Source organism: Quercus lobata, chromosome 2 (genome assembly GCF_001633185.2).
Source record: "Quercus lobata isolate SW786 chromosome 2, ValleyOak3.0 Primary Assembly, whole genome shotgun sequence".
NCBI lineage: Eukaryota > Viridiplantae > Streptophyta > Magnoliopsida > Fagales > Fagaceae > Quercus > Quercus lobata.
Window position 1 is genome coordinate 83170940 of NC_044905.1, and position 13391 is coordinate 83184330.

General features: G+C 43.7%; 1 protein-coding gene across 1 annotated transcript; it reads left to right on the forward strand.

Moving 5' to 3' along the window:
* The first annotated feature begins 440 nt into the window (after positions 1–440).
* On the forward strand, positions 441–1653 carry LOC115972715. Its single transcript, XM_031092983.1, has 3 exons — positions 441–560; positions 637–1037; positions 1117–1653. The coding sequence occupies exons 2-3, from the start codon at positions 639–641 to the stop codon at positions 1651–1653; spliced, it is 936 nt and encodes a 311-aa protein (XP_030948843.1). The 5' UTR covers positions 441–560; positions 637–638.
* Positions 1654–13391: the final 11738 nt, after the last annotated feature.

A 13391-nucleotide genomic window follows, 5' to 3' on the forward strand; every position in this document is an offset into this window, starting at 1 on the left:
GAACGCCTGGAGGGTCTTCATAGCAATGGAGATTCTTTATGGTGCATGGTCAGACGGAGAAAGGAGATTGACGGTCCGTGAATTTCTTCACTGTTACCGTCCAGATGAGATTGACAGATCAAGGGGGTTGTACCGTTTTGCTAGTCGAAGTCCCCTGTTGAAGATTATCTTTGAGACCCCAGACTCAAATAGAGACTGGAAGAGTCGCTACTTCTTCCTGGAGGGTGACAGATGGATGAACCGTCCAGGAGAGACGGAGTACATGCCCGTCGATACAACTTGGGGAATAATAAACCAATTACGTATACATCCGTCTTACTTGTCCTTTTTTACATATCCGTACACTTTTATGTGCGTATTTTGACCGTCTGTCTTTGCAGGTAGACAGCGTCCGCAGATTAGCCTCGAGGAATTTAGTTTCCTTGAAGAGATTTGCAGAAAAACTAGGCTAGAGGAAAGGACCTGGGCTAAGTTAGTGAATCCAAAGACAATACACTGGTATTGTGACGGTCCAGAACCTACCCGTGAGGCCATTGCATACGACGAAAGAATACACAAACGTGAGTCCGTCTACTTTTACCCTTGAAATTGAAATTTTATTTTTGAAAAAATATCATCATCCGTCCTGTATTGCAGAAATGGACGACGCCAAGAGAAGGGCAATGATAAAATCTCTAGCCGTCGAGCAAAAGAAGACGGGTGAGATCGTTGTTCCCAGTGTGCCGGGGTCATCGGGTAAGAGGAAGCAGCCACCAAAGTCCGACCGTCCACTCAAGCAGCCAAAGGTGTCAATGGAGCCCGTGGTGGGCTTGATGGCTGAGGGCCCTAAGGCCGTCACCCAAGTTAAACAAGGGGCCGGTAAGGGCCTAATGCATGCTCCACCCGTCAGCGGGGAGAAGCCCCCTCCCCTTCTCCGTGAGGACTCGAAGTTCGCTTTGGAGAAGCTTACGTCCATACTTTCTGCAGAGGATTATGAGGATCTTGGGAATCATTCGACGGAGGTGATGGGGGAGACGGGGTTATTTGCCGTCGGACAGGTAACTTTCCTTATCCTTCAGTTTATGTCCGTCCACTCCCTAGTTTCATTTTTGACACTTCTAATTTTGTCTATTTCAGTCCTTGGTTATGATGAAGGGCTTGATGGACCGCTGCCTCAACCGTGAAGCGGCTCTGGAACGGGTACGGTCAAAGCTTGGGCAGACGGAAGAGGAGCTTAGCCAGCTGCACAAGTGGAAGGCCACGATGGAGCAGAAGTTCGAACTCTCTGAGAAGACGAGAGAAGAACTTGAACAGAGGACGGAGGAGGCTGGGAAGGCCTTGAAGGTTAAAGCAGACGAGGTGAAGGATCTGAAGAAAAAACTCCGTCATGCAAGGGATGACGCCGTCAGCGAATATCGCAACTCCGAGTCTTTGCTGAAGGAGCTGGCAGGATCGTTCCTTCAAGGCTTCGACGATTCGCTCCGTCAGGTGAAGAAGGCCTACCCAGATCTGGACTTGTCCATGATAACACTAACTGATCAAGGTCAGACGTCTGCTCTACCCGTCGCCTCCGAAAATACAGAGGATCTCTTTGGAGAAGAGGCAGCTCAGGGTGACGGAGAGTCCGCTATGCCGAATGAGGTCGCTGTTGTCGACCCCAATAAAGCAGAGTAACCCATATAATTGTTGATGAGGATCCGTCTCCCTTTTTATGTATTGTTAATAATTTGTAGACGGTTTGGTTGAAGTTTCATTTGTACTGAACAATGCTTTTCATTCATTGTCTTTTCGTGATCTGTATCCGTTAAGGATTTTCTCCGTCTACTTTTATTTTGAATTTTAATTTGCACAAGCTCGTCTGTTGATCCGTCCACTTATAAGCTAAACTATTGAAGCTGACTTATATCGTCATGTTGTCCGTCCACCTTGTGGGCGTTTTAGAGCCGTCTGCTTTATGTACGTACGTAATTTATTCACCGTTTTTGCTATACCGTCCATTTTACAAACACGTAGTATTACTAAACGTTTTGTAGGTCCGTCCGCTTTTCGGACATGTAGAATTATTCACCGTTTTAGGTGCGTAAATATCTCCAATTTTAATTACGGTGATCCGTTCGCTTTGAGACTGATACCGTCTAAATTATGGACTTGTATAATTATCACCGTCTTGGTGATCCGTCCACTTTATGGACATGTAGAATTATTAAACGCTTTGGGTGATCCGTCCACTTTGAGGAGTACACCGTCCAATTTGTGGAAGTGTTGAATTGCGGTGATCCGTCCACTTTGTGGCGGATACACCGTCTAATTTATGGACTTGCATAATTCTCACCGTCTTTGTGATCCGTCCACTTTGTGGAGGCTACACCGTCCAATTTGTGGACTTGTATAACTACTCACCGTTTTGGTGATCCGTCCACATTATGACGCATATACCGTCCACTTTCCGGACTTGCAGAATTTACTCACCGTTTTGGGTGATCCGCCCACTTTGTGGACTTGTATTATTCTCACCGTCTATGTGATCCATCCACTTTATGGACTTGTAGAATTTCTCACCGTTTTGGGTGATCCGTCCACTTTTGGACTTGTATTATTCTCACCGTTTTGGTGATCCGTCCACTTTATGGACATGTAGAATTCTCACCGTTTTGGTGATCCGTCCACTTTGCGGACATTTTGAATTCTCACCGTTTTGGTGATCCGTCTACTTTGTGGACATGTAGAATTCTCACCGTTTTGGTGATCCGTCCACATTATGGACTTTAAACTAGCATTCGTTAAGTTCGAGGACAATTGTAGTGACATCAAAGTAGAAGAAGATTATAATGGTATCTAATTGCGTAAAGGAAAAGTGCCTGCCCCCTTGGGCTTAAAAAAGGCACGACAGGATTGTAGCAAGAGAAACACATGTTAAAGAAAAAACTTATAAATAGTTATAATAAAAAGCCAAATGGAAAATTGGTTGCTGTTCGCCGTGTTACTATCACTGGTAGTATTTCCTCAAATGCTCCGCATTCCATGGATGCGGTAGCTTCTCCCCCTCCGTAGTCTCCAAGTGGTATGTTCCTTTCCTTTTCCATGCCGTGACTCGGTAAGGTCCTTCCCAGTTGGGGCCGAGCTTTCCCTGTGTAGGGTCTCTAGCTGCACCCATGACCCTCCTGAGTACGAGGTCTCCTACTTGGAAGTCTCTGTGTCGGACCCGGGAGTTGTAATGTCTGGCCATGCGTTCCTGGTATCTTGCGATCCTTTGCTCCGCTGCCGACCTTACCTCATCTATCAGGTCCAGCTGTAGCCTCATTGATTCGTCGTTCCTGCCTTCGTCATGGTTGTGAACCCTGTAACTTGTGAGGCCAACTTCTGCGGGGATGACCGCCTCATTCCCGTATGTCAGTCGAAATGGCGTCTCTCCTGTCGGAGTCCTCGCCGTTGTCCTGTACGCCCACAGTATGCTCGGTAATTCTTCGGGCCATATTCCCTTTGCCCCCTCGAGCCGAGTCTTGATAATCTTTAGCAGGGATCGGTTCGTGACTTCAACCTGGCCATTGGCCTGAGGATGGGCGGGTGATGAGTAGTGGTTTTTTATTCCTAGCTGTGTGCAAAAATCCCGGAAGTGGCTGTTGTCGAACTGCCTCCCGTTATCCGAGACAAGGACTCTAGGAATACCAAACCTGCATACGATGGACCGCCAAACAAAACTTCTAACGTTCTTTTCTGTAATGGTGGCCAAGGCTTCCGCTTCTACCCATTTTGTGAAGTAGTCAATACCCACTACCAAGAACTTGAGCTGCCTTACCGCAGTTGGGAAGGGTCCCATGATATCCAGTCCCCATTGTGCGAACGGCCATGGAGCCGTCATAGGGGTCAGTTCCTCAGCTGGCTGTCCGATAAAATTGCTGAACCTCTGGCATTTGTCGCAGCTCTTAACGTACGACTCGGCATCCTTCTGCATGGTCGGCCAGTAATACCCAGCTCGTACCAGTTTGTGCACCAACGACCGCGATCCAGAGTGATTCCCGCATATCCCTTCGTGCACTTCCCTCATTACGTAGTCTGCCTCTTCAACCCCGAGGCATCTTAGATAAGGGCGGGAGAATCCTCTCTTGTAAAGAACGTCTCTTATCAAGACGAATCTCGCCGCTTGGACTTTCAGCTTCCTCGCTGCCTCCTTCTCTTGTGGCAGTAACCCGTCCTTCAGGTATGAAGCTATCTGGGTGGTCCAGTTTCTTTCGGAGCGTATCTCCTGCATATTGTCGGGGTCTATTAGTGGATAGAGTTGAACGAAGGAAAGTACATTACCCGGTGTCATCACATGTTCTGCTGAGGCGGCTTTGGCTAGCCGGTCGGCGAGCTCATTTTCTCCCCTGGGGATTTGGACGACCGTCGCTTTTAGTCCGTTGACTCTCGTTCTCACTTGATCAAGATATCTCTTCAACCTTTCCCCCTTGCATTCGTAGTCTCCGTTTACTTGATTGGTCACGACCTGAGAGTCGCAATGGACGGCCACACTTTCAGCTCCGGCGGCTTTGGCTAGGTCGAGTCCTGCCGCCACCGCTTCGTATTCTGCTTCATTGTTGGTAATGGGGAAGTCGAGACGGACCATACATTCGATCTTGTCCCCTTCGGGCGACAGCAACACTATGCCGGCCCCTCCAATTCGCCGATTGGATGACCCGTCGGTGAAGATGCTCCACTTGGGGGGTTCTTCTGCCCCCTTGTCCTCGTCACGCGTAAACTCCGCTATGAAGTCGGCTACAGCTTGTCCTTTAATGGCCACACGCGGACGGTACTTGATATCAAACTCACTCAATTCTATTGCCCACAGTGTCAGTCGACCTGCGGCTTCAGGATTACTCAGTGCCCTTCGCAAGGGCTTGTCGGTCATTACGTTCACGGTGTGGGCTTGAAAGTAATGTTTGAGCTTGCGAGCCGCCGTTATCAATGCGAAAGCGAGTTTCTCCATAGGTTGGTATCTTTCTTCGGCGCCGCGGAGCGCCCGGCTGGCGTAGTATACAGGTTTCTGTGCATTATCCTCTTCTCTAATTAAAGCAGCGCTGACGGCGACAGAGGAGACAGCCAAGTAGAGGAAAAGTTCTTCGCCAGGTTGCGAGGGACTCAATAGGGGTGGTGAGGATAGGTATGCCTTTAGTTCCTCGAACGCTCGCTGACACTCGTCCGTCCACTCGAATGATTTCTTTAATGTGCGGAAAAAGGGCAGGCACTTGTCCGTGGCTCTCGACACGAATCTATTTAACGCCGCTATCTTGCCGTTAAGGCTTTGTATCTCCTTCACATTTCGCGGGGGTGCCATTTCTAGTATGGCTCGGATTTTGTCCGGGTTAGCCTCAATCCCTCTCTGGGATACCATGAAGCCTAGGAATTTGCCTGCCGTTACGCCGAATGCGCATTTTCCCGGATTGAGTTTCATGTTGTAGGATCGTAGCGTACCGAACGTCTCCTTAAGATCTTCGAGGTGGTCTTCCTCCTTCTGGCTCTTCACCAGCATGTCGTCGACATAGACTTGAACATTCCTCCCGATCTGCTGCGCGAACATCTTGTTCATTAGCCTTTGGTATGTTGCCCCCGCATTCTTCAGGCCGAATGGCATTACTTTGTAGCAGAATAGTCCTTGGCTGGTTACGAACGAAGTCTTTTCCTGATCGGCCTCGTGCATGCGGATCTGATTATAACTCGAGAAAGCGTCCATGAAGCTTAATAATTGGTGTTGAGCCGTCGAGTCTACTAGGACGTCGACTCTTGGAAGGGGATAGCTATCTTTAGGGCACGCTTTGTTAAGATCCGTGAAATCCACGCACATACGCCACTTACCGCTCGCTTTCTTTACCATCACCACATTCGCCAGCCAATCGGGATAGTAGACTTCCCTGATAAAGCTTGCCTCTTGGAGTTTGCGGACTTCCTCCGCTATTGCTTGGTCTCGTTCCGTTGCGAACACTCTCTTCTTTTGTCGGACGGGTGGAAATGAGGGTAATACATTCAATTTGTGTACCATGACGGAGGGATCGATTCCCGGCATATCGTCATGGCTCCAGGCGAACACATCCTTATTGCTCCTCAGAAAAGCTACGAGCTCTTGACGGATTGCGGGTTTGGCAAGCGTTCCGATCTTGGTTGTTCTGTCCGGATTGGAACTGTCAAGAGTTATCTCCTCCAGCTTCTCTGTTGGTTCCGCCACCGTTCGGTGCTCTTCTATGTTCAAGGCCTGGATTTGGTCTTGCATCTCCATCATAGCGACGTAGCATTCTCGTGCGGCAACTTGGCTTCCGCGTAGCTCTCCTACCCCATACTCCGTTGGGAACCTGATCATTAGGGCGTAAGTTGATGTTGCCGCCTTCCACGAGTTGAGCGTAGGTCGTCCAAGGATAGCATTGTAGGCGGACGAGCAATCGACCACCAAGAATGTCACGTTCCTGGTGATGTGTTGGGGGTAATCTCCTACTGTCACCCGTAACGTTACCGAACCCAGAGGGAATACCTTACTCCCTCCGAAACCAACGAGCGGGGCGTCTGTCGGTATTAGCAGGTCCCTGTCAATCCTCATCTGCTGGAATGCCGGATAGTACAATATGTCGGCCGAGCTGCCGTTGTCGATCAACACTCGGTGCACGTTGTAGTCTCCTGTCCGCACGCTGACGACGAGGGCATCGTCGTGTGGATGGTGTAGGCGCCGTGCATCCTCTTCCGTGAACCCAACAATAGGTTCTTCTCTGTTTGCTATCCTTGGCACTCTGCTCGTCAACTGGACATTCTGTACCATCCGAAGGTATGTTTTGCGAGCCTTCTTTGACGATCCGGCCGCAGCAGTCCCTCCGACTATCATTCTTATGTCTCCAATTGGGGGTCTTGGTCGCTCGTTTTCTCGGCGGAGGTGTTGTTCTTGTGGGGGTTGATCCGTTCTCCCCTTGTTGACGAACTTCTGCAGCTTCTCTTGTCGGATAAGTGCTTCGATTTGCTGCTTCAAGTCGTAGCAATCGGCCGTGTCGTGGCCGTGGTCACGATGAAAGCGGCAATATTTGTCTCTGGACCTTTTGCTGGGGTCACTCTTCAGCTTTCCTGGGAACGTCAGGGACCCTTCATCCTTAATCTGCATTAGGACTTGGTCAATTGGCGCGTTTAGCGGGGTGAAATTTGCGAACCTTCCGCTCATTGGTTTTGGACGTCTGTCCTCCCTTCGGTCTCCCATCCTTCCTTTCTTCCGCCCCTGGTCCTGTCGGGAATCCTCCGGTCTATCTCTTTTCTTGGGTCTATCTTCTCGCGATAGTAGTGCGTCTTCAGCGTTCATATATTTGGTGGCCCTGTAAAGGACCTCCGACATGGTCTTGGGGTCGTTTTTGTATAGGGAGAACAAAAACTTACCCCCCTTCAGCCCGTTTGTGAATGCTGCTACCAATATCTTGTCGTCGGCTTCGTCGATCGAGAGTGCTTCTTTGTTGAAGCGTGATATGTAGGCCCTTAACGTCTCCTCTTCCCGTTGCTTGATATTCATTAAACAAGCCGTGGATTTCTTATACCGATGTCCTCCGATGAAATGCGTAGTAAATTGAGCGCTTAGCTCCTTGAAGGTGCTGATGGAGTTGGGCGCTATCCGGCTGAACCAAATCCTCGCTGCGCCCTTCAGGGTTGTAGGAAAGGCCCTGCACATAATCGCGTCTGCCACTCCCTGAAGGTGCATCAGGGTCTTGAAGGTCTCTAAGTGATCTAGAGGGTCCTTGACTCCGTCGTAACTATCCATACTTGGCATACGGAACTTACTTGGCAGGGGGAAGGAGTTGACGGCTGCCGTGAATGGCGAGTCAGTCCGGTTGACAAGGTCGTTAAGATCACTTGACACTCGCCCCTTGAGAGCGCTCATCATCACGTCCATCTACTCCTTCATCGCCTGCATCTCCGCGATGATGGATTGTGGAGCAGTGTCCGTCGGGGAAAGGATGCTTATGTCCCGTCGTACTGGTTTGCTCGGGGCGTTACTCCCCTGTGGTCCATCCTGATTTCTCCTTTCGGCGCTGTTCCCCTCTTGATCCGCTCCTTGGTTATTGACCGCGGCATTCTTTTGGTTCAGCTGCTCTTGTAGGTCGTGGTTTTGCTTGGTGAGGCGCTCCACGGCTGCGGCGAGCGTCCTGACCTGTCTCTCAAGTGCCGTCGTAGGGGCTTCTTCCTGAACGTCATTCGTGGTTGCCATTGAGCGAGTGAGTACCATGTAACTCTTTTGTCTGGGAATCTAGGGAGTACTATACGTCTCTGTTTCCCACAGACGGCGCCAACTGATGACGTTGAGAATTGTCACCAATAAGTCACACCGTACTCGCGAGTCAACGAACCTGCACAACAAGAACGAACGGAAGAAGAACTCTTAGAGAGCACCGGTGTGGTGTCGGCCAAAAGCCCTCCGAAGGTCAAGTCAGAATTCGTCCCTTGAGTTATTTTGAGGCGTTAGAGAGGGTCAAATCATCTTACCTTGATTTGCGTGAATATTACTCCTTTTTATAGTGGTAGAGAGTTGCTTTTCTTCTTAACCTCCAGATCTTTCCAATGTGGGACTTTGATACAATTTCCCTTATTGGATCTTAGGGCTTTTCTAGGCAAATAGAGATTTCGGATCATGGGCCCTTACCATGTCTGTCTGCGATGGGCCTTCAGAGCGCGTGGGCCCATCTTTACAAAGACCAAACAGTACCCATCCGTCAGGCCCATTAAGATAGGCCCATCAGACTAAATTTTACTATCTTCAGCACCTAATGCAATTCACCTACTTTCTCTTACAATTTTTTTTTATTTTATTTTTTTAATATTTTGTTTTTTAACTTTAACTTTTCAACTTTTCTTTAATATATTTTATTTAATAATTGAGATTGAAAGTTATTTTTTCAATTTTTAATCTCAACCATTGATTACAATTACATCAGATACAGTACTCTAGGTATTGCACTTGATTTGAATCCCAACTTATTGCCATTCATCATCAGATATATTGTTCGGCTTTTATTTGACTTTCTATACAACGCTTTAATTAATATTTGTTGCACTGAGATGTCTTTGATGGTTCTTTGCCAAAGATTAAAATGATTTTTTTTTTTTTTCGTCAAAGAGATCTACAGTAAACGTTGTGCCCGCCATAGTAAAACTTTTTTTTTTTTTGGAGAAACGCCATAGTAAAACTTGAACCAATAGCTTTGATAGTTTGATATCAAATTGTCGTAAAAACAAGCAAAAAAAAAAAAAAAAGTAGCACAACAATGCATAAAATTTAACGCGGTTCTTCTAATTACAAGCCTACACCCACAAACAACACAAACCAAAATTCATTATCAATCATAGAAATTACAACCATGTATAAAATCTTTCAAACATAAACTATTCCAAAATTGAAAATTCTAATATATCCAAAGGTGGCATGACACTAATACACTAGACAAAAATCTATAACTCTCTTCCTTGACCAAACTTCTTCTTCTAACTCTTGCACATTAAACATAGCTACACCATCACTTTATTTATTGGAACTGATACACCACCTTACGTACTTCTCTCTCTCTCTCTCCAATGTGAGACTACTACATTTAATAAAATTTGTTTACCTCATTATTCTTCTAATCAATACGGAATTCTAAAACCAATAAGGAAATTTATTGATTTCTCCTATCATGGGCTGGAGTTAACACCCTTCAACAAGATTTACCCTTTCGTCTCAAAATTAAAGGCACGTTTGGTACTCTATATAGGTCTTGCTTAATGAATTATATATACATTAAATAATGGTATAATTAATACCATTGTCTTTTGTCAAAAATTACTATCTCTATAAATATTAAAAAATAAAAAATTAACAGCATCTTCCCTAAATATTAAATTTTTAATACCCCCAATTAACAAATTTGCTCGCTTGAATAAAATGATGACATATAAAAACAAGCTTTTTATATATTAAAAATATATATACATATACATATATTTCTTTTAATAGTTAATAAATATTTTAAATTTAAATTAGTACCTAAAAAATTTAAAACTTTCTATTTTTTAAATTAAATTTCATACCTTTATATAAATTGATTAGACTTATAATAGCTGTCATTTTTTATAGTATTAAATTATTGTAATCAATAAGTACAAATGTTAAGAGAGAGAGAGTGAGAGAGAGAGAGAGAGTTTTATTTATTTATGGAATGGCAGTTAATGATAGGATTTGAAAATGAGTGTAGTTAAAATGAGAATGCCACTACAAGAAAATTGAGTTATTGCAGTGGGTTTTTTGTGGTAGTTGCGAAAAGTGCAGCTATATGTCATGTATTGTGGCGCTTTTTTGGCCTGTCGCTGTAGATGAGATATATTGTGGCATTTGATTGGACCCCCGCAATAGGTGTAGCCTTTTGTGGTGTACTACAGCGGCGCTATATAAATCGCCGCAATATACGTGTTTTAGCAGCGTTAGACTTAGCTATAGTGGCGCTCCATAAACCCACCGCAATAAATATATCCTTTTGTGGATACTACAATGACAATATATAAAACTGCCACAATATATAAGCTTTAGCAGCATTTCTATTACTTATAGCGGCGGGTTAGATGATCGTTGCAATAGATACTTTTTTGTGGCGTTGTTTTGTAGTTATAGCGGTGGTTTGGACCACCGCAATAGACCTTTTAATTGCCCATGCCTGGTCCAATATATCCCTCTGTTGTTTTGGCCTAAGCGCCATTTTGCCTTTTCATTTTCCAATACTCTCTCTCTCTCTCTCTCTCTCTCTCTCTCTCTCTCTCTCTAAGAAAAAACCCACACACTAACGTCCTTCACCGACCGTCATCAGCTACCACCACCACCGTTGGTAGAAACCAAAAATATAAATTGCCAAAAAACCCAACAAGGTGCGATTATGGTTTTTGTTCAAAGATACTTTACAAGACAAGTTAAGAGGGTAAGTTACAGTATTTCATTTAACATTTTTATTTCTATTTTCTAATGTCTTGCCAAGTTTAAAATTTTCCCACTAGCCAAACAGGGAAATAAGGAACACAAACATCAAAATTTTCCCACATTTTCTCACTTGTATTTTTGGTCCCATTTTTCCCTCTATTTTTTTTCCATTCCCTCACCTAAACCTATCACTTTAGTGCCCAAGCTTTTCATTTCTATTCCATTTGTCTCCCTCTCCATAAAAAATAAAAAATAAAACAGTTTCTCTCTCATTCTCAAAATCTCTTGTCACTCTCAAAACCTAGCAATTGATCTTCCCACCACTGCCAGGCATCCTCACCGCCACGCATCCTCACTCTCAAAACCCAGCTTGGGTCTCTCTCTATTAGCACTCACTGCCCCTGCTCGCCGATTAAAGCCCCAAGAAGCTATCGAGGCTTGGACAAAGCCAAATGCTTGGCTTTTGCCAATGATGGTGCTGACGAAGCGAGGTAAAAATTAGTTTTTCTTTTCTTTTCTAATCTCAATGATATCAAATTTTCTTTTTTGGGTAATTAGTCTTTTTTTTTTTAATTGTATTGCTAATACTCAAATTGGGTCTTAGGGAATTTTGCTAGTAAATTGTAAATTTGTTTGTGCTTTGGAAAATTTACAAAGCTATGTGGGTGTTCTCGTTTTAATTTTTCAAAAGATTAAAAAATAAAAATAAAAATTAGTAGTGGAAGAAAATAATATAAAATGAGAATTTCTTTTAGAGTATAAAATTGGATTAGTCAATTTGAAATGTATGATATCAGCAAAATAGAAAGAAAAAAAGTTTAAAATCAATGTTTTTTTGGTGAAAAATCATTTGTTTTGGAGATGTTGAGATGATTGATTGGGAATATAGGAGTGACTTTCAACAACAACTAAGTGCATTTGTTGTCTCAAATTAGTCAACATAAAATGGTTGTTTATGATTATGGATATAACCAATTTATGGTCACAATCTTCTCGAAGCAGTTGGACATAAGACTCGATGGAATTTAATTGAGTATGAATTGTGTACACAAATCTCAAATCCAAAACACCAAAACCCATTGAGACCAAAACCAAGCAATTAACAAACCCACCCCACAACTCACGACCAAACCCAACTAAGCACCACTTCCGCAACCACCAACCACCACCACGATGGAGGGACAAGGCAGAAAGAGAGAGACCCATTGAGAGAGAGACCCACTAAAATAGAGACATTGATTTGAGTGAAAGAGAGAATGGAGCACCAATCTTTTAGAGAGAGAGAGACATCGATTTGAGTGAGAAAGAGAGACCCACCAATTTGAGAGAGAGAGAGAAACCGATCTGAGAGAGGAGGAGCTTGAGACATTTTGGTCTGATTTTGAGCAAGATTAAGAGATAGAGAGAGTGGATTGATGAGCGATGAACGAAGAACAAAGATGGCAGTGCTCGGTCATGGAGTTAGAGGGAGATTTGGTGGTGGCAGTGTGATGAGCTAAGATGGCAGTGCTTGGTCATGGAGTTAGAGAGAGATCTGATAGTTTTGCAACACACACACACACACAGAGTGTGTCTTAGAAGAGTTGGAGAACCGGTTTGAGAAGGAGGTTTTGGGGTTGAAGTTTTTCTTTTGAGTGTGTGATTGTATGAGAACATGCTTAATAAAATGTTATTTTGATTAATTGTTATTGATCTAAGAATATGAGTTATATTTTGGGAAGAACACAAAGAACATAAACATGTTCTTCCAAAAAATTAATAATAATGAAAGGAATAAAAAAATTTATTTTATTATCTTATTTTATTTTATTTTTAAATTTAGATATTCAAAAAAAAAATTATATGATTTATTATTTATTTAAATATTGACGTGGAATTTTTAATATGCTAAATAAATTTTTAAAATATTTTTTTAATGGTCATGCAAGCATTTTTTTCTTTTTTAGAGAGAGTTTCAACCTATGGTGTCCGCTTCTGATGATAACTTTTTTTCATCAGACCAAGACACCAATCAGTTTTTGGTGTAGGCAGGGATTGAACCCCAGATCTCTTATATAACCATCAGAGACTTTACCAGTTGAACTAACTGGAACCCACATGGTCATGTCAGCATTTAGGATGCAAACAATGCACCCCGTTTGTAATATAAGCAATTTTCATAAGTGAGATGACAGTAAGAACCAAAATGGAATGAATTTTTCATTTTAGGGACCAAAAATGATAAAATAGAAAAGTAAAGACCAAAATAGAAATGTCCCCATAATGCAAGGACAACGTGTATTTATGCATTTTTTTATCCTTCCCAGGCAAAATTTCCCATGCCTAACTATTTTTTTCACTCCTTCCCCCCAAAAATTTGTTTTCCTTTCCCGCACAAAATTTCTCCAAAAATTTTTTCCCACTTACATCTTTCATTTCCCACACAAAAGTTTCATTTCTCACACAAAAATGTTACTCACATTTCAGCTAAAATTTTTTA